A 22,598-nucleotide genomic window follows, 5' to 3' on the forward strand; every position below is an offset into this window, starting at 1 on the left:
TGGTTGAGTGCCAGTATACCACATATAAGGTGCTGGGTTCGGGAAAAAAAAAAAAAAAAAAGGTAATGGGAGAGTGGGATAGATGTAGGGGAAAGGTGGGCAGACCAGATGACACAGGATCTTACAAACTCTGGTAGAACATCTGAATTCTATCCCAAGGCCAGTGGGAATGTATTGACTGGATACAAGCATGACCTAGGGGATGAGTTTCTTGAGGACAGGCAAATGTCCTTGGCATTCTGTGTCCCCCACAGAGCTGGCACCAAAATTATAAGAATAGTTGTTTTTATCCAACATTTACGCATCATGGTCCAGGCACTCTTCTAGGGTTTAAGATGAACTCTTAATCATCACAGCAAGCTGATGAGATAGGTTCCATTATTATCTCCATTTTCTGGACAAGAAGTCATGTAACTTGCCAAGGCCACAGCCAGTGTTGATACCAGGATTATAACCCAGGCAATCCAGGTGTTGTGGGGGTCCAGGACTGAAGAGGCCAGGAAAGAATTAGTGCACACTTGAGAAGGTTTGGGAAGCAAGAGAAACGAAATCAAGTCCAGAAAGTCATGGGTGGGGTGAGAAAGAGACCAGCTGGTCAGATCCTGCTGGGAAGGAGCAAGAATAGAAGACTGGGACCCAGAAAGCCAGATGGGGGAGGGGGTGTCTTCCTTCCTAACCCCTGCACATGGCAAGGGCAGAGCCTAAATCTGAGGACCCAGCTGCCTGCAGCTGCCACCCATCCAGGGACTTAGCTACTCACTCAACCTGAGTTTCCTTCAGCCTTACCTGGAGCCCAGCATGCTCTCAAGTTTGTATCGCCTTAGCTTCTGCTGGTGAGGGAGAGGTCAGAGATGAGGCATAAGGGAAAGAAAAGGCTCCTCCTGCCCTCACCAGGAAACACACCTTCAGTTGTCATATAAGCACAAGTTGGAGGGAGAGCCAAGGTGAAGAGGAAGAGCCATGGAAGAAAATCACTATGCTCAGCACTTTATATAGTTACTCCTCATGAGAGTCATGGTTATAGATGAGGAACTAAGACTGGGTGACGTTCTATAACTTGATCAAGGTCACACAGCTTATAAACTGGACTGGCTCCATTCCATACCCAGGGACCCCAGAAGCACAGTCTTATTTTTCCACTGGTTTGTCCTCTGGAGCTTCTCATCTACATTTCCCCAGGCCTTGGGCTGCCTCACTGTCCATCTCCCAAGCCTCCAGTCTTGCCTGGTCCTAGCAGCTTCTCTCCTGCTTAGCCTTTTCTGGCCTCCACCTATTTCCCCTATACCAGTTTACATATTGTCTTTGGCACCAGGGTTTCCTGCACCCCCTGACGTGGGCCCCAGTTTGAGTTGGCAGTCCCCTGGACAGAGACTACACCAAGCCACTCCCCAGCGGCTGAACGTCCATGTTCCAGGCAGTTGGCTCCCTTAGGGCTGGGGTCTGGAGGAGATTGAAGAGCCTTCCCTAGCGGCCACCTCAGGCCAGAGTGGAGCTTGATGGGGGGGGGGGGCTCTCCCCTCACAAGTAACTAGAATTTGAAAGTTCCTAAACCATCCTAACTGGGTCTGGGTCTGTTCAGGAGTCCCAGCCCCACGCCCAGGTCTGCACCCCATCACTGAGCCAAGCCCGGAGCCAATATTGTCCATCCCCATGTTCACCCCAGAACCTCTCTCTAATCTACCCCCACAAGCTCCCCTCCGAAGAGGGGTCCTCACAGGTGCCCAGGCAATGGGGTAAGGAAGGAGCTGGAGCAGGTATCGCCCTCACTATCCTGGGAAATGCCTGGGTGTGTGTGGGCCTGTGAAATGGGGGAGGGAGGAAGGGCGGGGAGTATTTGTCCCAGGCCTCAAGTTCATAAGGGGCCTTAAATATGGATTTCTGATGTTATCTCCAAATGATGTTATACAGAGTTGTTGCCCATTTTGTGTTTGAAGTGCTCATTTGTTAAATGTAAACACTGAAAATACACTACAGCTTTCCCACCCTGTTTAGCATCTCCTTTTTCCAATATCAGGAGCCAAAACCTGGACTTGAGCAGGCTCCTCTCAAGCCTCTGAGGGGCCCTAATATGTGTGCCAGGAGGAGCAACCCCAGAGGGAGGCAGCCGGAGGCAGTCAGAGCACACCCAGGAGGACAGAGAGAAGAGGTGTGGGCGTTGAAAGAGCAGGATCCTTTCTGCTGAAATTCCAGGGAGGCCAGATGCCAGCCCCCCTGAAAAGGTTCTGTCCTTCTGTGCCCAGGGTCCCCACTCCTGCTCCTGGCAGCAGCCGGAAGAGAGCCAGGGTGAGGGCGGGGGCAAGCCCAGACTGGCAGAGGAGCGTGAGAGGCTGCACAACCGGCCGCCTGCAGCTCTGGGGCCAGACGCTCAGGCTTCATCTTCTCTGGTCAGGGCCAGACTCCCGGTCTGGCCCCTGCCGTCCATCCCCAGGAGGGATAACCCTGCCACCGCGGCAGAAGCAGCACCAAGGGAGGGAAGAGGCTCGGTGGAGGACCCCAGCAAGGAGGAAGGCGGGCCCTCGCCCTCCCTCGGGAAAAACAGATGTGGGGCTAATGAAAGGGAGGCAGAGAGACGCGCGGGGCTGGCGGGGAAGGCGGGGGCTGGCGGGGAGAGGAAAGCCCCGGGGAAGGAGCTGACCAGACCACCCGGAGGGCCGCCGCGAGGGCGGGAGGAAGGAGACGCGGAGCGGAGGGGCCAGGAGGGGGCGTGCAGTTTGGCCCCAGGGTCCTGGGCTGAAACTCAACACCCGCCTTAGAAGGGATAGTCCTTTCTCCTCCGCCCCCTCCCCTCCCCTCCCTTTTCCCCTCCCTCCTTTCTCTTAATCCCGGGGACTGAGTCGGAGCCCCGCGCTGGAGAGGAGAGGGCTGGAGGGGAGGAGGAAGGAATTGCTCTGAGAGGGAGCTGGGAGCCCGAGAAGGGGAGGGACAGGGAGCCGCGCGCGGGCAGGAGGGTGAGCCTGGGGCCACGCGCGACGCTCGGAGCCTTGCCAGCCCGCCTGCTTCGGGGTGGGACTCTCTGTGTGCCCCCCCCACCCTCAGGCGAGTCCACAGGGCCTGGCCCCTGCTCGTCCTTCGCCTTATCTTTACCCCTTCTTTTGCTTTGAGACCTTTCTCTTCGTTCCCTGAGACACCTGGGAGCTACCCCGAATTCTGGGCCCGCCGAGGGGTCTCCCAGGGTGCGTGTGAGCTGGACCTGCGCGGCCGAGGGTGGGAGAGCGGGAGCGCGTGGCCCTGCGTGCTGGGACCGAGGGGAGGAGGGCGCGCGTGCTGCCCGGGCGCGGGCAGCGAGCTGGTAAGGCCGTGCTGCCGCCCGACCTGCCTGGGCGCAGGGTTCTGCAGGCCCCGCAGCCCGGGCGAGACGCCGTCGCGGCGTCCCCGAGGCCCTGGACGTGTGTGACTCCCCCTCACCGCCGAGAGTGGAGGGTCTGAGCAGGAAGCAGCAACCCGGCCCAGCGGCCACGCTCTCAGAGGCCTTTGGCGCCAGCCCGACCTCTTTTCGCCAACTTGGGCGAGTTTGAAGAGGCCCAGACCTCCCAGTTCTCGCTTTCTCTCCGGCCCCGCCGCAGTGCCCGGGCGCCGTGACCAGAGCCCCGGGAGCCCCGCTCTCCGGCCCGGCCCCCGGGTGGGGACGCTTGGCGCCTAAACTCGCTCGCCCGGCCCAACCGCTCCGGCGGCCTCTCCCAGCCCTCGGGGCCGCCCCAAGCGGCCGGAGAGGCGTCGAGCGCAGCGCTAGCGCAGCGCCAGCGCCCGCCTCCTCCCCTGCCCCGGCTCCGGGAGGCAGCTTTGGGGCAATGCGAACCCGGGGTGCCTCCGCGGCCTAGGGCAGGCAGCTCCGGGGCCTTGCCAGCCCGGCCACCCCCGGGAGGCCGCGGCGACCGTGCAGAGCGCTCGCCCTTGGATGAGGTCCCGCAGCGACGCCCTGGCCCGACCCGCTCCTCCTCCTGCCTGGCCAGGCTGCCTCCCATTTGGGAAGTTTTGTGGGTTTTCTTTCTCCTCCTCCAACCTTGGCGGAGGCCACGACTCCGGCGCCTCAGCCGGGACCCGCCTCCTCGCCTGGAGGCCGCAGACCATGGTGCGGGGCAGCAGCTGCTGAAGTCAGCGAAACCGAGCCTGGCCAGGAGCAGGTCGCGCGGGAGGTCGAGGCCGGGGCCATGGCCATAGCCACGTCGGTGAGTCCACCAGGGAAAGGAGGCTGCCGCGCGGGGACCTCCACAGCCTCCCATCACTTTTAGTTCTGCCTCTCTTTGTCTCTCTGGTCCCTTTCTTCTCGGAGAGACTGTATCCCCCTCTCTCACTTTTGTTTCTCTCTTGCCTCTCACTCCTCGTCCCCTGCTTCTCTGGTGCCGGGGTTGCGCCTCCTCCCCTCCTCCCCATTCTCCTCTTTCTCTTCCTAGAGGCTGCTCCTGGAGTGAGGGGAGGGGGCAAGTATGGCCAGAATCCTATCTGCTCTTTTATGGGTGGGAACAAATGGACTCTTGTGGTTGTCAGGGGTTTGTGATTGGGATGGTAGTAAAAGGTTGGGAGGGGGCTGGAAGGATGAGGTGGCTCAAGGAAAACGGGGGAAACCAAAGGATCGAAGGAGGCCCCTAGAATGGATGAAAGGGGGTGAGTAGAGGAAAGGAAAGAGATTAAGCCCTGAGAAAGAGAAAATGGGAGTGGGGGGGCGGGAGGTGATGTCAGCCAGGCTCAAGGCACTTTCTGGGGACTGAGGACAAAGGGAGGAGACAGCTGGCAGGATGGGACAGTGGGAGGAGTCTTCCCAGAGAACTAGTGGCCCACTGCCACCCCCAGTAAGCCAGCAATTCCCCTCCTGTCAGCCGGTCCCTTGAGGAGGATGAGAGCAGGCTGGGCCACACCCATCATCAATCAGTCTATCAGCAACTCTGGCCTGTGTTCCTGCCAGTCCAAGGCCGGGAGGATTGGCCTCATTGGACAGAATTCAAACCTAGCGCAGGGAGGAGCGCGCCACAGCCCCACCTCTGCTTTCTGTCCTTCACACTATGCAGCCTTAACCCAGACAATTCTGTCCCCTCTCCCCTTCTCCTAGGCCTTACGAAAGCAAGATTGCCACCCATTTTTCTGGCCCCCTCTACCTGGGGACTCTGAGAAAGATTGTGAGACTGGAAGGAGAAGCACAGAGCCATCCAAAGTTCTCCTGTACCCCTGCAGGGGCCACGATGGGTTCAATTTTGGCTCCTTCGTAGACCAAACTCCTTGTAGTCCCTCAATCTGTATGATGGTGAGAGGATCCCAGCTCAGAGCCAGGAGAGAGGGGAGGTCCTGAAAACAGTGGGGGGACTAGAGCTGGCTGGTCACCTTCATAGTCCCAGGAGGTAGGTTTTTCCTTTTACTCAGAAGTAAGCCAGCTAGGGGTGGGGAGAGGATTTAGGCTAATCAAACTCAGCTCACAGGATCCTAATAATTGCTAATATTTATTGAGCATTTGCTATACTTGGCACGATGCTAAACTTTGTTGTGGGTTTTTGACGCATTATCTCATCCAGTTCTTGCAACAACCCTGTGAGCATAATGATATCCGAGTTTTACAGAGGAAGAAACTGAGGCTTAGAAAGGTTAAACAACCTGCCCAAGGTCACCCAGCTGGAAAGGATAGAGTCAGGACTCAAACCCAAGTCTGCCTGCCACTAGAATTGTGCTCTCAACCCCCTGGCTAGATTCAGGAATTTGCATCATCTGTTTAGCCTGTTTTCTTTCTGTGGAACAATATCCTTCAGAAGCCAAAATACAATGAGAAAATGGTTTGATGAGTTTGGGATTAAGCAAGAGGAGGAGTTAGCTCTGAAGGGCTGGACAGCCTGTCCACCAAAGGGAAACACCCCCTGAGAGGAGCACGCACTCATGTTGACCGCGCAGGGTCTCTTCCCCAGGCTGAATGCAGCCTTCCTGAGCTCTTTAGCTTGAAGTCAGCACATGTGGCTTACCCTGCCAGTCGTGCCTACCTGCTCTCCACCATCACTGTATAAGCCATCACTTGTGGGGTCCTGCCAGTGGGCACAGTCACCAGGCGTAACTCAAGCTGAATGTGAGAAACTTGACATTTTTGATTGATACAGCTTGAGTCTACCAAAGCACATCATGGAACCAGAGCAGTATGAAGGGTTACCAGCAGAGGGAAATTGGGAATGAAGCCTTCATACGTGTTTGACTCATGTTTGAGTCATAGACTCTGTCAACTCAACCACTGTTATTAATTAAAAAAAAAAAAGTAGGCCCATACATTTGTGATATTGCAGAAGGGCAGTAGAGTAAGTGATTGAAAATGCAGGTTCTGGAATCAAACAGCCTGGGGTCTGAATTGTGTCGCACCAGCTGTGTATCTTTAGGCCAAGTGCTAACCTCTCTGTTCTAGTTTCTTTTCCAAAATGGGGATAATATGGCTCCTCCCTAATAAGGTGTTGTGAGGATTAAATGAGATGGTTAATGTAGAGACATGCCCCATGTCTGGGCACACAGTTAGCGCTGCCTGGGTATCGAGTATCTATGATTTATCACCTGAGCTTGTGTCCTCGATGGAAAAAGCTTAGATTCCCCCACCGGCAGGCCGGGCAACAGACTGATAAATATTTGCTCTCCACACGCACATACACACACACACACACTAGAACGTACACATTTTTCCCTTCTCCATGGTAACTTCAGTCTCTTCTGCTAGAACCTTATTTGCTCAGACTGAGAACAAAACAATTGCTTCGATTTCTGTTTTCTTCATTTTTATGCTTGGACTTTCCAGCCTGGGCTTCTCCTGGTCTCTTCAGGGTGAGGGCACTGGCAGGGGAGCGGAGGGAAGATAAAGGATTCTGTGGGAGACTGTAGCAAAATTTCCTTGCACCCATGAGGTTTTAAAGGAAATTCTTTCAACACATTTACTGAGGACTGGAGTCATGTCAAACTCTTTTGCAGGTGCTAGGAATATAGCTATCCCTATTCAAACAAGGCTTAGAGTGTAAAGGAAGAAATCAATAATAAAATAGTAAATAGGCAAATAGTATAAAGTATTGTGATGAAAACAATGGGTGGAAACAGAATAGAGGTGGGGGAGAAGTGAAGAAAAAGCCTCTTTGAGGAGAAGTTATTTAAACAGAAATGAAGTATGAAAAAGGACTAGTAAGATGAAGAGTCAAGGGAAGAGCATTCTGGGTAGAGGGAACAGCAAGTGCAAAGGCCCTGAGGCTGGAAAGAGCTTGTCTAGTTCAAGGAATAGAAAGGAAGAAGGGAGAGTGCAGGGAATGGAACTGGAGACAGGGCAGGGCCTGTTTTTAGCCGAAGGCAAATGCGAACCCTACAGAGTTTTGAGCAAGGGGTGATGTGAGCCGATATGTGTGTGAAGACACCTCTCTTCACTCCCATCTCACCCTCCAGGCCCAGCTGGCCCGGGCACTCTATGACAACACTGCTGAGTCTCCCCAGGAGCTCTCCTTCCGCCGAGGGGACGTGCTGCGAGTCCTGCAGAGGGAGGGCGCTGGTGGGCTAGACGGCTGGTGCCTCTGCTCCCTGCACGGCCAGCAGGGCATCGTGCCTGCCAACAGAGTGACGCTCCTTCCCGCTGGCCCGGTGCCCAAACCCAGTCTTTCCCAGGCACCCCCAGCCCAGCCATTGCCAGCACATGGCAATGAGGACCAGGAGGTGAGAGCTGCAGCACCCCACCCCACCCCGCAGCCCCAAACCTGGAGAGCCCATACTCAAGCCCGTTCTCCTCGAGCCTGCAGCAAGGCAGGGAGAGCCCTGAGGCCTTGGCACTCATCTGACTACCAGCTCTTTCTGGGCTATGTTCCCCCATCAGTACAGGGAGGGCAGAAGGTCTCTAAGATCCTCCAAGTCAGGTATTATCTGATTCCCTGGCTCCTCACTCCTCCTGACCCACCTACCTACTTGATCCCCCAGGTGTATGTGGTGCCACCCCCAGCTCGGCCCTGTCACACTTCAGGACCCCTGGCTGGACCCTACTCACCCTCCCCTGACCCCATCTACAAGGTCCCCAGAGACACCTTGGAGGTGAGGAGTAAGGCCCCTTGGGCCTAGAGGTCTGTGTTGGATGGGGACAGCTGGCCCTCAGGGAGGGCCATCGCCGAGCCTGAAGGGTAACCAACCCCTCCCTTTCTCTAGATCTACGACGTGCCCCCCACTGCCCTCCGGCTTCCCCCCAGTGACCCCTATGACTCCCCCACCTCCTTTTCCCGCCCTCTGGCCCGGGTGGCCCCGCACTCCCCTGGAGAAGATGAAGCTCTCTATGATGTGCCTCTGGCCCCAAAGCTACCCACAGAACTAGAACCAGATCTGGAGTGGGAAGGGGGCCGGGAACCAGGGCCCCCCCTCTACGCGTCCCCCTCTAACCTGAAACGGACGTCAGCCCTGCTCAATCTCTATGAAGCACCTGAGGAACTGCTGGTGGATGAGGAAGGCAGGGGTGCTGACGAGGGCATCTACGACGTGCCCCTGCTGGGGCCGGAGGTGCCCCCTTCTCCAGAGCCTCCAGGCGCCTTGGCTTCCAGTGGCCTGGACACCATGGCCCACCTTCTGGCCAGAAGCCCTCCACCCCCACACAGGCCCCGGCTGCCCTCCACCGAGAGCCTGTCCCGCCGCCCTCTGCCTGCGCTGCCTGTCCCCGAGGCCCCCAGCCCCTCTCCGGCTCCCTCTCCTGCCCCAGGCCGAAAGGGCAGCATCCAGGACCGGCCTCTGCCCCCACCCCCGCCCCGTCTGCCTGGCTATGGGGCCCCCAAGGCTGAAGGGTCTCCAGAGGGCAGGGAGGTGGAGGGCGATCCGGCAGGACACCACAACGAGTACGAGGGCATCCCGCTGGCTGAGGAGTATGACTATGTCCACCTGAAGGTGAGCGTCTCTGGGAGAACTGGGAGAACTGGGAGAACCAGGGTGCAGAGGAAAGAGGCTGGGTTGCAGGTGCAGAGCCCTCCCTTGGCCCTCTACCCATGCCTCAGCCACCCTACTCCCCCCACCCCCCAAACCCAGCCTGTGGTCCCCAAGCCCCCTGACCTGCCAGCAGAGCTCTCCCAGACTGGAGCAAGGGCTGCAAACTGGTGACAAGAGAGTCCTTGAGAAGGTGGGGGGATGGGAGGGACAGAAAGGCCAGGGAGGCTACCCCCCCCCCGGGCCCCCACCATTGTCCTGAGACCCTGCTTCCCTCCCACAGGGCATGGATAAAGCTCAGGGATCTAGACCCCCGGATAAGGCCTTCCTGGAGGATCCTGAACTGCTGGAGAGGGAGCTACCAAGGCAGCAGGTAATGCCAGTGGGGGTGGGGCTGGGAAGGAGGAACCAGAACTTGGAAGAATTCTTAATCAAACCATGGATGGAAATAAATGAGGATGATATGAGCGGTGAAGAGAAAACAGAATTCAACAGGAAAGAGCTAGAACTTGGGAGAGGATATCAGGAGTTCAGAAAGAGAGAAAAGAATTGGTTGGCGAAGAGTCAGAAAACCAGTCTGCCAGGGAAGCAGGAAGCTTGTTGGGCTGTGGGGCCGAGCTGGGCTGGGTGACTTCCGAGGCTCCTGCCAGCTGTGAATTCCTGGGTACCTAAGAGACCTGGTTCCTAATCCCAGCCCTACCACTAAGAAGCTGGGGGCTCTGAAGCCACCATTTAACCTCTCCCACCTCAGAAGTGAGGCGGTTTCCTGGACCCTGTCTAGAATGGTCATGATCACAGTGGCTACCAATTATTGGGCAATTAACAAGAGCCAGACCGCAGCTAGGCATACGGCAAGCATTGTAAATACTTATATGGTGCTTACAGTTTGCAAGGCACAGTTCTAAACCCTTTCTAGATACTATCTCAAGCTTTACTGTGGCCCTGCATGGTAGATACTAAAACTGCACCACCCAGTACAGTAGTCACTAAGCCCTCGAAATGTTAGTCTGAATTAAAATGTGCTGATTTTGAAGACTTAAATGGAAAAAATGAAATTTTTATACTGATTATTACATGATGAAATGATAACTTTTTTTACATTTTAGGTTAGATATTAAAATTAATTGCACCAGTTGCTTTTTACTTTGCTCAGTGTGGCTACTAGAAAATTTTAAATCACACGTGGTTTATATTATATTTATATTGGACAGTGCAGTTCTAGGATCCCCATTTTCAAGATAAGGAAAGAAAAAATTCAGAGACTTGTCTGAAGTTAAGACTGAGGCTGTTTGAATCCAGATCTATCTGACATCAAGTCTGGGTACCTCACCACCGTTTTTCATACGTATCTAAATCTTCTGATGGGCAGAGGGAAGAACTAAGGGAGGGAAGGGGATATGAAGGGAGAGGGGAAGTGGCAGCACTAATGGGAACATCCCCACTGACCATTCCTCTTGCCCTCAGGAGACGCTGTCCCCAGAGGAGCCGCTAGCTCTGCCTGCTGGAGATCTTCAGCTCCTGCACTTCTATGCAGGGCAGTGCCAGAGCCACTACTCCGCGCTGCAGGCAGCCGTGGCCGCCCTGATGTCCAGCACCCAAGCCAACCAGCCCCCGCGCCTCTTCGTGCCCCATTGCAAGCGGGTGGTGGTGGCAGCTCACCGCTTGGTGTTTGTTGGGGACACCCTGGGCCGGCTGGCGGCCTCCGCTCCACTGCGAGCACAAGTTGGGGCTGCAGGCACAGCACTGGGCCAGGCACTGCGGGCCACCGTGCTGGCTGTCAAGGGGGCCGCCCTAGGCTACCCATCCAGCCCTGCAGCCCAAGAGATGGCACAGCGTGTGGCAGAGCTGGCAGGGTGGGCCCTGCGATTCACCACCCTGCTCACCAGCCTGGCCCCCTGAGGATCCTTGGCACAGCTCTGCCCTCCCCTGTCTGCCATTTCACCACCACCAGGCCCTGGGCAACTGGAGCATTCTCTTTCAGAGCCTGGGAGGAGTGGAAGTTTCTTTCTCCCTTCCCACCCCTTCCAGTCATCTCAGCCTCTCACAGAGGCGACTCCTCCCCCTAACCCAGCTTTTTGTACGAGCCATTTTGTATAAATTATTTATATTTAATATTATTCCCTGTTTTGTCAGGGGCAGGCACCGTACCCTCTGGGGCAGGAAGGAACTGGACTACCCTCCTCTCAGCCTGGTGGGGGAGTTCCTGGCCGCTGTACTGCCACCTGGCTCTGGAAGCTTGGCCCCACAGATGGTTGGGGGCCAGAAGTCTGGGGTCACATGGAATCCCTTTCTCGTCCTGTTTCTTGGCCACAGAACTTCAGCACCTCCACCTCACTGTTAGCTGAGAGCAAAGACAGGACATGGGCTGCTGGGGATGTGCAGGTCTGGGAGAGGCCAGAGGGGATCCCCCCAAAGGCCTCAGGAACTGACAGTCACCTCAAATCTTGCAGTTTGATCCCCTGGCTTTCTTCTTGGGAGCCTGGGGGGCCAGGCTGGTACCTCTCAGCCAGAACTATGGGATGTACACTATGAGCATGGTGCCTTTAGGACTTGGGGGTAAAGTTTACTCATTTCTTCAACAACGATTCATTCAGCAAATTGCCAGCTTGCATGAGGTGCCAGGCGTGATTCTGAAGGTACATTGTGACTGTTCCATTCTAGTGGGGTTGAGACAGATAAACAAGTCCCTTTAAAAAGTAAATAAAAAAATAAACCTGCCATAGATTTCATGATTGCTGGTGGTAGAAATAAACAGGGTGATGTGCAGGGACTAACTAGATGAGGAGAAAGGGCAGTGAAGGAGACTTGAGGCAGGATGGTTGGGAGATGAGCCCTGAGCTGAGATCTGGAGAATGGGGGAGCCAAGAAGAGCCTGAGAACTAGCATTCCAGGAAAGCAGATACCGATTACTGGTATGGGGACCTTTCCTCTAAGATCTCATTTTCAAATGATGACAATGGAAAGACTGGCCACACAGGAGCCTCAAAAGGTGCCATCTGGAGGGCTCACCCCCCATAAGGCCTAAGCTTTGCACCATGGGACACCCTGGCCAGTTGGAGAGTGCTGCTGGCAGACTGGGCTCCCTCTCTGTGAGGTGACCCCAAGGGGCTTCTTGCTGATCGCCCTTCTGAACAAAGCATCTTTTAGAGGAGCTGAGGTGGCAAGGGAATGCAATGTGCCAGAAGTCTAGTCCTCAGGACCTCAGTGAACTCAGACTGTGGCTTAGTTGGGTGGTCACTCGCAAGTCTGAGCCACAGATCCATCACTTCAGTTCTGCTTTCTCAAGATGACACCCTGACACAGCGATTGGATTGGGGTGCCCCAAATTTCAATCACAATCTTAATCTCTTGGGACCCTTGTGTATTTGACTTGGCCACTTTGGGTTCCTTCTTATTTCACTCTGAAAGAAGAACTCATCTCCAGATTCAAGGCGCACCTAAATTCATCCCTGTAGGTTGAAGACTTATAACTGGAGTCATATCCATCCTCTTCCAGAAGGAGTTTAAAGACATTAGCTTAAACCACTGAAGTCTATTGAGCAGGAAAGGAACATGATAAGATCTGCATTTTGAAAAGATCACTGCATTATAAATAACAGGAAGGGATGGAAACAAAGTGGATGCTGAATATTAGGAATTAGGAGGCTAAAGTCCTTGCAACAGGTAGCTTAGCTAATGATGGTAGAGATGGGCAGAAGCAGAATATCTGAGACCTATATAAGAGGTAAAATAGGATTTTTTAAACAATTGGACATAGGGGTAAGGAAGACGTTGTAAGAGCTGTTGCCTGAGCATCTGGCCACAACTGGATGAGCCAGAAGTCTCAGATCTCCAGGTACCTTTGTGTCTGGGCAAATCACATTAGCCCCTCTGAGTCCCAGTTCCATTTTTATGTGAGTATGATCATAAATGTCTCATTATTGTTGGGAGGGCCTGTCAAGATAATGCATGTGAACAGTCCAGCACCATATAAAGTTAAGGGAGTACCGTTCCAGGACAGACACAAGGATACAGATCCCCATGTTGGCTGTGACAGCACCAAAGTAAATCCTGAAGAGATGTTGAAATGAGTGGGGCCAGGGGAGAGACTGATGCATTAGAAAGGGTTTCCTTGCATTTGGAAAACTTATAGGAGACAAAAGGTGTGATTTGGTGGGGAGAAGGAGAAATGGATTTCTTGGCTGAGACTGAGAGAACTATCCTTTCCAGCCCCTTACCTGAGATGAAAGTGCCTATCTGATATCAAATCCCTTGGAGAAAGGTACACACACCTGGGGGTCTTGTTAAAATGCAGATTCTGATTCAGTTGGTCTATAAGCCTGGTATATTTCATTTCTAACATGTTCTCAAGTGATATGGATACTGCTGGTAAATGAACCACACTTTGAATAGCAATTCCGGGGGTTACAGTAGCCTTCTTGGAGACAAAGATGCTTGAGCTGACAGTTGAAGGATGAGAAGAACTTGACTGAGGGGAAGGGGAAGGTAAAGCCTTCAGTCCATAGGGAACGGTTTGTGCAAAGGTCCTGTAGTGTTGGAAAACCTGAAAGAAGGCCAATGAGGCTGGTGTGCAGAGTTTAGGGAGAGAGGTGAGAGATGGCGCTCCAGAAAGCATGGCACCAGGCACACAGGACCATGTGTGAGGTGTTTAGAATATTGCTATCTACCTTGACAAGGAGGTGGAACCACTGAGATCTGTTGAGCAGGAAAGGGACTCACATGATCAGATCTGCATTTTGAAAAGATCACTCCGTTTGCACTATAAATAGCAAATGGGAAAGCATGGAGACAAAGTGGGTGTAGAATACTAGTTAGGAATTAGGGGGCTAAAGTAGTCCATGCAACAGGTAGCTTAACTAATGGTGGTAGAGTTGGAGAGAAGCAAAGTATCTGAGAAGTATATAGGAAGTAAAGTGGACAGGATTTTGTAAAGGATTAGATATGGGAGGTAAGGAAAAGGGAGTTCTAAGAGCTGTCACCTGAGCATATGGCCACAATTGGATAATGAGTGTGCCAAAGAAGCACTAGAAGACAACGAGGCTTTGGGGATGAACCTGTTTGGTCTTGGATATATTGGGTCCCTGCAAGTCACCCAAGGGAGAGGTCAAAGAGGTCGTTTCATGAGTCTGAGACTCAGAAGAGAGGTGGGAGCTGGAGTTGTAAATTTGTAAATTGTCTTGGTGGTAAATGAATCCGTGGGCATGGGTGAGATCCCAAGGTGGAAAGGACAGTGTGAGATAAGAGGAGAGCCTAGGATCATGCCTCTGAGGAATGCAGACACTGAATGATGGTGAGAAAGAGGAGGATGACACCTGCAATGGAGAAAAGAGGAGAGTGAAAAACAGGTGAGTGTGGGACTTAGCCGCCAAGAAAGAAAATGTTTAGAGGAAGGGAGAGTCAATATTGCCAAATGCTGCTGAGAAATGATGGCAACTGGACTAGGGTGGGGATTGTGAAACTCAGAGAAATGGTTTCCTTGTAGAGGACTGAAGCTGGCTTGAGTACAGTGGCCAACCAGCCCTCCGTCCGCAGTCCCTGTACTGTGCTGTGGTTGGCCTGACTCCAGTGAACTCCTCCAAGGTGGTCTTGTCCATCTATCCCAAAGCCGGGCGGGCAAAAGGCCTGGCACATAGTAGACCTTTAATAAGTGTTACTGAATGGATGGATGAGCTGATGGATGAATGAACAAATGATGGAGAAGGGGAACCAAAGGAAGACTCTGAAATCTCCCTGGACTGGGTTTTATCTTTCCAGTCCTTTTTCCTTTTTACTGCAATGGCCGGCAGACCCAGGGAACAGACAAGGGAGCCCCATTCCCTCCTTCCTCTGAGCCCGGGCCCCCACTTCCTCTCTCTGACGAAGAGTCTGGACCAAAGGTTCTGCTGACGTGGAAGGGGAGGAGAGTCTGGAGGAAGAGGAGGGGAAAGCAGCGCACAGATCACAGAGACGAAGGAGGTGCCCGCTGCTGCAGGGCTGCAGAACAGGGTCTCTCTGGACTCTGCGCCTCCGGGCATCCGGCGCGCAACTGGGCCGGAGGACAGCGCATCCTTTCGGGGCGGGCCCGCAGGGTCCCTGCGGTCGGCAAGCTGGCTCCCCGGGTGGCCACCGGGACCCCGGAGCCCAATGGCGGGGGCGGCAGCAAAATCGACAGCACAGTAGAGATCACCCCCAGCCCCAATGGAGTAAGTGCCCGCGCCCCAGGGGGCTACGCCATCGTCTCCCCGCACCCCGCCCCCGCCAAGCGCCCGGCATTTTCCTCCCGCGCAACCCTCAGCCCCTAGCTGCAGCCCTCGCCCTCCCTCCCGCCGGCCCCCTTCCCTTGCTCTGCAGTTTTCTCGGCTTCACCCTGCCCCTGCACACCCCTCCCCACGCCCCCAGCAGGTCGGGACCCTCGGAGATGCGGTGCCCACGGAGCAGCTGCAGGGTGAGCGGGAACGCGAACGCGAGCGGGAGGGGGGGAGCGTCGCGGGCGGCGACGGGATGGGCAGCAGCCTGTCGCTGGCCGTGCCCCCCGGCCCCCTCAGCTTTGAGGCGCTGCTCGCCCAGGTGGGGGCGCTGGGCGGCGGCCAGCAGCTGCAGCTCGGCCTCTGCTGCCTGCCGGTGCTCTTCGTGGCGCTGGGCCTGGCGTCGGACCCCATCTTCACGCTGGCACCCCCACTGCACTGCCACTACGGGGCCTTCCCTCCCAACGTCTCTGGCTGGGAGCCGCCCCCCAACGCCAGCGGCGTCAGTGTCGCCAGCGCGGCCCTAGCCGCCAGCGCCGCCAGCGCCGCCAGCCGCGTCGCCACCAGTACCGACCCCTCGTGCAGCGGCTTCGCCCCGCCGGACTTCAACCATTGCCTCAAGGACTGGGACTATAACGGCCTGCCGGTGCTCACCACCAACGCCATCGGCCAGGTGAGGCGGCCCCGCCGGCTGCGGGCTCGGGGCGGGGCGGCGGGCGGGCTGAGGGTGGCCGGGGCGGGGCCTCAGCCCCTCTCCATCCCTCTCACACCTCCAGTGGGATCTGGTGTGTGACCTGGGCTGGCAGGTGATCCTGGAGCAGATCCTCTTCATCCTGGGCTTTGCTTCTGGCTACCTGTTCCTGGGCTACCCTGCAGACAGGTGGGGGCTTCAACAGGGGCAGGCGGGTAGAGAGGAGGGGGTGACGGGTTTCACAAGAGGAGGAAGAAGATTCCCTGGACTCTGCAGTCTTCTTTGGACTTCTGTCCATTGAACTTCTGTTCAATGATATGCAGCCCCACCCCTGATTCACCTTCACTCCCCAACAAGAAAGACTCCTTCCATACCCCGTACACACAAGGAATGACCCCACCTGCACAGACTTTTAGTCCCATTCTCACTATCAGCACTGGCTCAATGGGCCTCGTCTTCAAAGGTCAATAGTCCCATCTTTGGTGACCAAAAACCTTATCTCCACACATCCAGTCTTACTTTTCCCCTCTGATGTCCCCATCACCACTAACCACCTCCTTCAACATCTCCATAGATTAATAGACTCATCCCCACTGACTAATAGCCCCATCACATGGGCTGGTAGCTCCCGTCCCAGTGGCTTCATTCCTAAAGATTAATGTGTTCAGGGAGCAGATGTAGCTCAAGTGGTTGAGCACCTGCTTTAATCCAGGATTCAATCCCAGTACTTCCTAAAAAAGAAAAAAAAGATTAGTATGTTCATTTACTATACTAGATATCAACAGCCCCATTCCCATTGACCAATAGCTCCAATCGACAGACAAATAACCCCATCTCTGACATGTTGTCCCATCCTCATAAATCAATAGCCCTTTCTCCAAAGAACAATAGCCTCATCCCCAATAGCCCCACACCTGCCTACAAATTTCTCTAGTCTCATGAGTCAATAGCCCAAACCTATAGATCAATAGCCTCATATTCATAGATCCTCAGTGCTGCTAGATCCTCTCAGACCAAAAGTCTCATTCCTATTAGTCAGTAGCCTAATCTCCAAAGACTGACAGCCCAGTCCCACCAACCAATAGCTCCTCTCATGCCCAAAAATCCCATATCCTGATTCTTGACCCCATCACCACCAACTAGTTGCTCCATCTCCACTGAGCATCCCCATGAATTATAGACTCTTCCCCACTCATTCACATTTCCATCCAAATGGATTAAGAGCTCCACACCCTTGGAGAAAAAGCAACCCATCATTCAATAACCAATTTCCTAAAATCAACACCCTATTCTCACTGCTGAATCATCACACAAATAATCCCAAACCCACAGGTCAGTAGACTATTCTCATGTATCAGTGACCTTATGCCCAAAGACCAATAGCCTCATAATTATGGGAAAAAGACCTCATCCCTAATGATCAATATTTCAGTCTCCAAAAATCATTAACCAGTAAACCAATCCTGCTGGGAAAATGGCCCACCCCATTTAGTCAGTAGCTTTATTCCTATGGATCGGTGTCCCCTTCTTACTGACCATTGGCCTCAATCTTCATTTCCATAGATCAGTGGCCTTACCCCCAACCCCCAAGGATCAGTTGCCCTGTCCTCACCTACTAATAGCCAGTGACCACCATTACTGACCAATCATCTCATCTCCCCTGGCCTGTGACCCCATTCTCATTGATTAACCCTGTGCATTAATAGATTCATCACCATTGACCAACAGCCCCATCCCATGAATCAGTGTCTCCATCCCCAAAAATCAATTATCCAATCTCCAAAGATTAATGGTCCTATCCCCACAGGTCAATAGTACTAACTTACGGATTAAATAGTTCCATTCCCATGAATCAGTGGCTCCATCTCCTTATGAATTAATAGGTCCATGTTCCATCCTTGTGAACTAATAGTCTTGACCTCATAGAACAATGACCTCATCCCACAAAATCAGTGACTCATTACCCTAGGATCGATAGCTCCATCTTCACTGACCAAAACTATCCCCATGCACAAATGAACTATGGCCTCACCTCCACAGATCAATAGCTCCAACCCCACATATCAATGACTCCATTTCCACTGACCAATCTTAGCAAGACAAGTTTTACCCCCAGTGACCAATAGCTCTATTCCCAAAGATCAATGGTCCTAAGTGTCCTCACTCCTATCCCATTCTCGCTGGTGGGTGGTCTTACTTCCATAGATAAATGTCCTCACCTCTGACCAATAGTCCCATTGAACAATAGCTGAATCCGAGTGACCAGTAGCCAGTCATGCACTTACCCATAGTCCCCATCCTTTCCCATCTTCTCTAGCTTCAGTCCAACTCTTGCTCCCAGAACCACATCCTCATATTTCCAGTTTTGAGGTGAGCAACTTGGCCCCACCCAGCAACTCCTCACCACAGGGAGTCTGGGTGAACACAAGCCCTCTCCACTTTCCAGGTTTGGACGCCGTGGGATTGTATTGCTGACCTTGGGGCTGGTGGGCCCATGTGGAGTGGGAGGAGCTGCTGCAGGCTCCTCGACAGGTGTCATGGCCCTCCGATTCCTTCTGGGCTTTCTACTAGCCGGCGTTGACCTTGGCGTCTACCTGATGCGTGAGTAGCTCCCTCCCAGAGACCTTTTCCTTGAAGTCTTGCATCCTTGAGTCTCACACCTGCCTATCTACGTGCTCAAGCCATTCCCACTGCCTTCCAGACTCCCCTCAGTTCCTTCTTTAGTCCCCAGTTTCAGCTGGCCAGAATCATCTGTCATTCTGCGCAGGTCTTTGAAGGACCTAGGGGCCCTGCGTCTCTCTACACCCGTCTCGCTCCAAGATCTTTAGGACCGTCCTTGCCCTGGCCTTATGCTGTAAGGAAGTGGCGCCTTATTTTAAAAGTAAAATCCTGACTAGCTGTGTAACCTCACTACTCTCAGGGTGACGTGAAAGTCAAATAAGAGGTCAGATGTGGCAGGGCCTGTAAACCGGGGATGCTGAACACCCACCAGGGACTCTTACCCTAGAGTCCTCCCAGGTTTGAACAGGGGGGAGAGAGGACTGAACCACCTGGCTGCTCTTTGCTATCCAGCTGTTGGTGTATGGGAGGCAAGGGCTACAGCCTCTGCTCAGGTCTGACCTTGCCCTCTATCCTTCTCCCTCCCTCTCTCCTCCTCTCTCATGCCTCCTCCCTCCCTGACCTCTCCTCCCTCTGTCCCTGCTGTATCTCCAGGCCTGGAACTGTGCGACCCAACCCAGAGGCTCCGGGTGGCCCTGGCAGGGGAATTGGTGGGGGTGGGGGGACATTTCCTGTTCCTGGGCCTCGCCCTCGTCTCTAAGGACTGGCGATTTCTGCAACGAATGATCACTGCTCCCTGCATCCTCTTCCTGTTTTATGGGTCAGTATCACCCTCCACCTGCTGTCTGGCCATTCTCCTCTACCTCTAACCTAGCTCTAGCCCAGAGACCCTCCTCTTCTCCAACTGTCCCCATCCAGGCTGCCCTCGCCCCAACCCCTCAAAGTTTCCCATCCCTGGGTCAGGAGACCGGAGCCCTAATAGTGCCCCTGTCCCCCACCCCACCCCCCAGCTGGCCTGGTCTATTTCTGGAGTCTGCACGATGGCTGATAGTGAAGCGGCAGATCGAAGAGGCCCAGTCCGTGCTGAGGATCCTGGCTGAGCGCAACAGGCCCCACGGGCAGATGCTGGGGGAAGAGGCCCAGGAAGCCCTACAGGGTAAGAGGCAGGGTTCCCTACAGCGACATCTCGGGTGCACGCACAATGGTGCCTTCTGCATGGTCATAGCTGTGCCACCTTCTCCCAGGGCCCCACCTCCCAGGGAGGATCCTGGGCTCTGGGCTGTTTCTTCTAACAGACAGCTCCTCTCTCTTCCCCAAAGACCTAGAGAACACCTGCCCTCTCCCTGCAACACCTTCCTTTTCCTTCACGTCCCTCCTCAACTACCGCAACATCTGGAAAAATCTGCTTATCCTGGGCTTCACCAAGTGAGCATGGGTGTTTGGGCTGAGAGCTGGGCAGGAGCTAGGATGGGAGACGGCTGTTGGGGAAGGCCCGAGGACCGCAGCAGAGCACGCGGCGTTGTAGAAGTCTGTGGGTGGGGTTCTGACACTGCTACTTGTTCCCCACCCCCTCTCACAGCTTCATTGCCCATGCCATTCGCTACTGCTACCAGCCTGTGGGAGGAGGAGGGAGCCCATCGGACTTTTACCTGTGCTCCCTGCTGGCCAGCGGCACGGCGGCCCTGGCCTGCGTCTTCCTGGGCGTCACTGTGGACCGATTTGGCCGTCGAGGCATCCTACTTCTCTCGATGACCCTCACCGGCATTGCATCCCTTGTCCTGCTGGGCCTGTGGGATTGTGAGCATCCTCCCTTCCTCACGTGTGGGCTCAGCCAGGGGACCCCACCAGAGCTGCCGCAAACAGAGTCTCCCTCTGTTTCTGGCACAGGCCTCCCAGGACAAGTCTCAGGCCTGCCCAGACCTTCCACAATCCTTCACCTGGCCACATTAGTGAATGAACGCCCAGAACCCACCCTGCTGGGGCTGAGGGGGTGATTCTGGGGACTAGCCCAGGCCTGATCACCCCAGTTCTGCTCACACTGTCCATCTGGGTCCTCCAGATCTGAATGAGGCTGCCGTCACCACCTTCTCTGTCCTTGGTCTCTTCTCCTCCCAAGCTGCTGGCATCCTCAGCACCCTCCTTGCCGCTGAAGTCATCCCCACCACTGTCCGGTGAGAGTGGGGGTGCTGCCAGGGGGCAAGACCAGACTTGCCCAGGACAGGCCCGAGCGGTGGAGGAGGGGAAGACTGCTGGAGAAGGGTGGAGGTGAGGCCCCCAGCAAAGGCTGAGCACCCCTCCCTCTCTTCCAGGGGCCGAGGCCTGGGCCTGATCATGGCGCTGGGGGCGCTTGGAGGGCTGAGTGGCCCGGCCCAGCGCCTCCACATGGGCCATGGAGCCTTCCTGCAGCACGTGGTGCTGGCAGCCTGCGCCCTCCTCTGCATCCTCAGCATCATGCTTCTGCCCGAGACCAAGCGCAAGCTCCTGCCCGAGGTGCTCCGGGATGGGGAATTATGCCGCAGGCCTTCCCTACTGCGGCAACTGCCCCCTAACCGCTGTGACCACGTCCCGCTGCTTGCCACCCCCAACCCGGCCCTCTGAGCAGGCCCTGAGCACCCTGGCAGGAGGCTGGCCCACACAGAAAAGAGGCGAGGGCCCTGGAAGGGAGATAGGGAGGATGGAGTGAGGGCAGCCAGGCTGACGGGAAGGCTGAGGGGCGCCTGGCACCAGCCACTGCGGAGAGCTCAGAGGGCTGTCCCCACCTCCCAACTCCTCCCTGCTGCTTCGTGTTCACTTCCTTGACAAGAGTTAGGGGACAGGGAGAAGCTCCAAACTGTAACCACTGGGTCTGGGCCCAAAGACATCTTCCCAGACCTCATTCTTGCTCTATCATTGTTTCAATAAAGACATTTTGAATAAATGAGCATATCATGGCCTGGATTTCCCTCCCTTCTGTCTTCCTTCTGACTGTCTCTTGGGGTAGGAATTCTCTTAGTGGAACCTAAACCGTAACCATCTCCCCTACATAGCCCCCACCCCCAAGAGTTAACTTACAGCCAACTACCACCACTTACTGATTGCTTGCTATGCTGCCAGGACTGGGCTAGGTGCTTGATAAACTTGCTATCAGTTAATCCTTACAACACTACAAGGTAGGTGTTTGGATCAGTTAGGGATTTTGTTGTTATCATTGCAAGCATAAAAACTGACTGACTCTAATAACTTAAGCAAGAAGGGAATTTATTAGAAGGATGTGGTGGGGCAGGGTTGAGGTGGAGCACTCACAAAATGGAAGAAGCCAAATTAGTCACAAAAGGTCAGGAACTGGAGAGGCTTCCAGAACCAAGAGGCAGGAATCAGTAACATTTTTGTCAGGGCTACTGGATGAATGAACTCCAGTGGGATTCCATCTTTGGGCCACTGCACTGAAGATTCAGATCCAGAGAGCATGTGACTGGCCTAACTTGAGTAACATGCTACTGCCACCCATACTACTAACCAGTGGGAAGAGGAGAAGGGAGACCTGTGGGCGGTTAGCAGAAGCAGGACTGAATGTTGTGCAGGAAAAAAAGAATGTGTGACCACTGCAGTATTAGTTAGTCTTCTGCAGATGAGAATACTGACAGAGATTCAATAATTTGTCCAAGATTACAAAGCTAGCCAGTAACCCATCTAATCTGAGACACTATTAGATCTCAGAGTTGGAGCTTTTTTACCTCCCCAAATCCTTCTAATCTGTGGGCACTTCTCTTGAAGCAAGGATTGGACTTTGAGGCACTCCTGGGAGGTGTCAATAAGAGACTAGGACTTTCACTTTAGTGTAAGGGTCTAGCTCCCAAACTAGCCCTGGCTTAGCTTTCCCACTCTGGGTAAACCTGTCAACCTCTAGCTTCTTCAAACGTTACCATGAGGATCAAACCAGATAATATGTCAGTGCCTCTTAAACTACCCCACTAAACGGTAAACTTGAGGGCAAGAAGTTTGGAACACCAATACCTAATGCATGGTAGATGCTCAAAAAGTTGTTGAAATAATTGAAAAAAAAATTAGAGAATAGCCTAGGGACTGAATAACTGTACCCAGTGGTGGGTGAGGAGTGTGGTTAAAGTACAAATACAAGAATGCTCTTCTATGAATTAGAACAAATCCACATCGCTATTACAAGGTGATAAGAATATGGTGATACAAGGGAAAAATACAATTAATGTAACTTACGGACTGTAGTTGACAGCCATATTATAATATTC

At 54.2% G+C, this 22,598-nt stretch overlaps 2 protein-coding genes across 3 annotated transcripts; both read left to right on the forward strand.

Moving 5' to 3' along the window:
- The first annotated feature begins 2,636 nt into the window (after positions 1–2,636).
- On the forward strand, positions 2,637–11,598 carry EFS (embryonal Fyn-associated substrate). The gene is made up of 6 exons (XM_004474532.5): positions 2,637–4,166; positions 7,378–7,641; positions 7,900–8,010; positions 8,122–8,844; positions 9,164–9,253; positions 10,345–11,598. Exons 1-6 carry the CDS (start codon positions 4,149–4,151, stop codon positions 10,777–10,779), a joined length of 1,641 nt encoding a protein of 546 aa, XP_004474589.1. The 5' UTR covers positions 2,637–4,148; the 3' UTR covers positions 10,780–11,598.
- Positions 11,599–14,799: 3,201 nt separating this feature from the next.
- Positions 14,800–21,277, forward strand: SLC22A17 (solute carrier family 22 member 17). 2 transcript variants are annotated; one of them, XM_058293721.2, is made up of 10 exons: positions 14,800–15,062; positions 15,262–15,777; positions 15,881–15,984; positions 18,242–18,396; positions 19,009–19,174; positions 19,365–19,510; positions 19,674–19,779; positions 19,934–20,151; positions 20,414–20,525; positions 20,664–21,277. In XM_058293721.2, exons 2-10 carry the CDS (start codon positions 15,361–15,363, stop codon positions 20,950–20,952), a joined length of 1,713 nt encoding a protein of 570 aa, XP_058149704.1. In that variant the 5' UTR covers positions 14,800–15,062; positions 15,262–15,360; the 3' UTR covers positions 20,953–21,277. The 2 variants fall into 2 exon arrangements, with proteins under 2 accessions (XP_058149704.1, XP_058149703.1); XM_058293720.2 differs by having other exon boundaries at positions 14,806–15,062; positions 15,259–15,777.
- Positions 21,278–22,598: the final 1,321 nt, after the last annotated feature.

The sequence above is a fragment of the Dasypus novemcinctus genome, chromosome 3, assembly GCF_030445035.2.
Source record: "Dasypus novemcinctus isolate mDasNov1 chromosome 3, mDasNov1.1.hap2, whole genome shotgun sequence".
In the NCBI taxonomy this organism is placed as follows: Eukaryota; Metazoa; Chordata; class Mammalia; order Cingulata; family Dasypodidae; genus Dasypus; species Dasypus novemcinctus.

What these genes read in the sequence shown, in the direction of transcription:
- SLC22A17 (XM_058293721.2), top strand. Translation starts at nt 15,361, where the DNA reads ATGGGCAGCAGCCTGTCGCTGGCCGTGCCCCCCGGCCCCCTCAGCTTT. An exon ending in CCACCAACGCCATCGGCCAG is followed by an intron (nt 15,778 to 15,880) that starts GTGAGGCGGCCC and finishes TCACACCTCCAG; the next exon opens with TGGGATCTGGTGTGTGACCT. An exon ending in GGCCCAGGAAGCCCTACAGG is followed by an intron (nt 19,511 to 19,673) that starts GTAAGAGGCAGG and finishes TCTTCCCCAAAG; the next exon opens with ACCTAGAGAACACCTGCCCT.
- EFS (XM_004474532.5), top strand. An exon ending in TCCCCAGAGACACCTTGGAG is followed by an intron (nt 8,011 to 8,121) that starts GTGAGGAGTAAG and finishes CCCTTTCTCTAG; the next exon opens with ATCTACGACGTGCCCCCCAC. An exon ending in ATGACTATGTCCACCTGAAG is followed by an intron (nt 8,845 to 9,163) that starts GTGAGCGTCTCT and finishes TCCCTCCCACAG; the next exon opens with GGCATGGATAAAGCTCAGGG.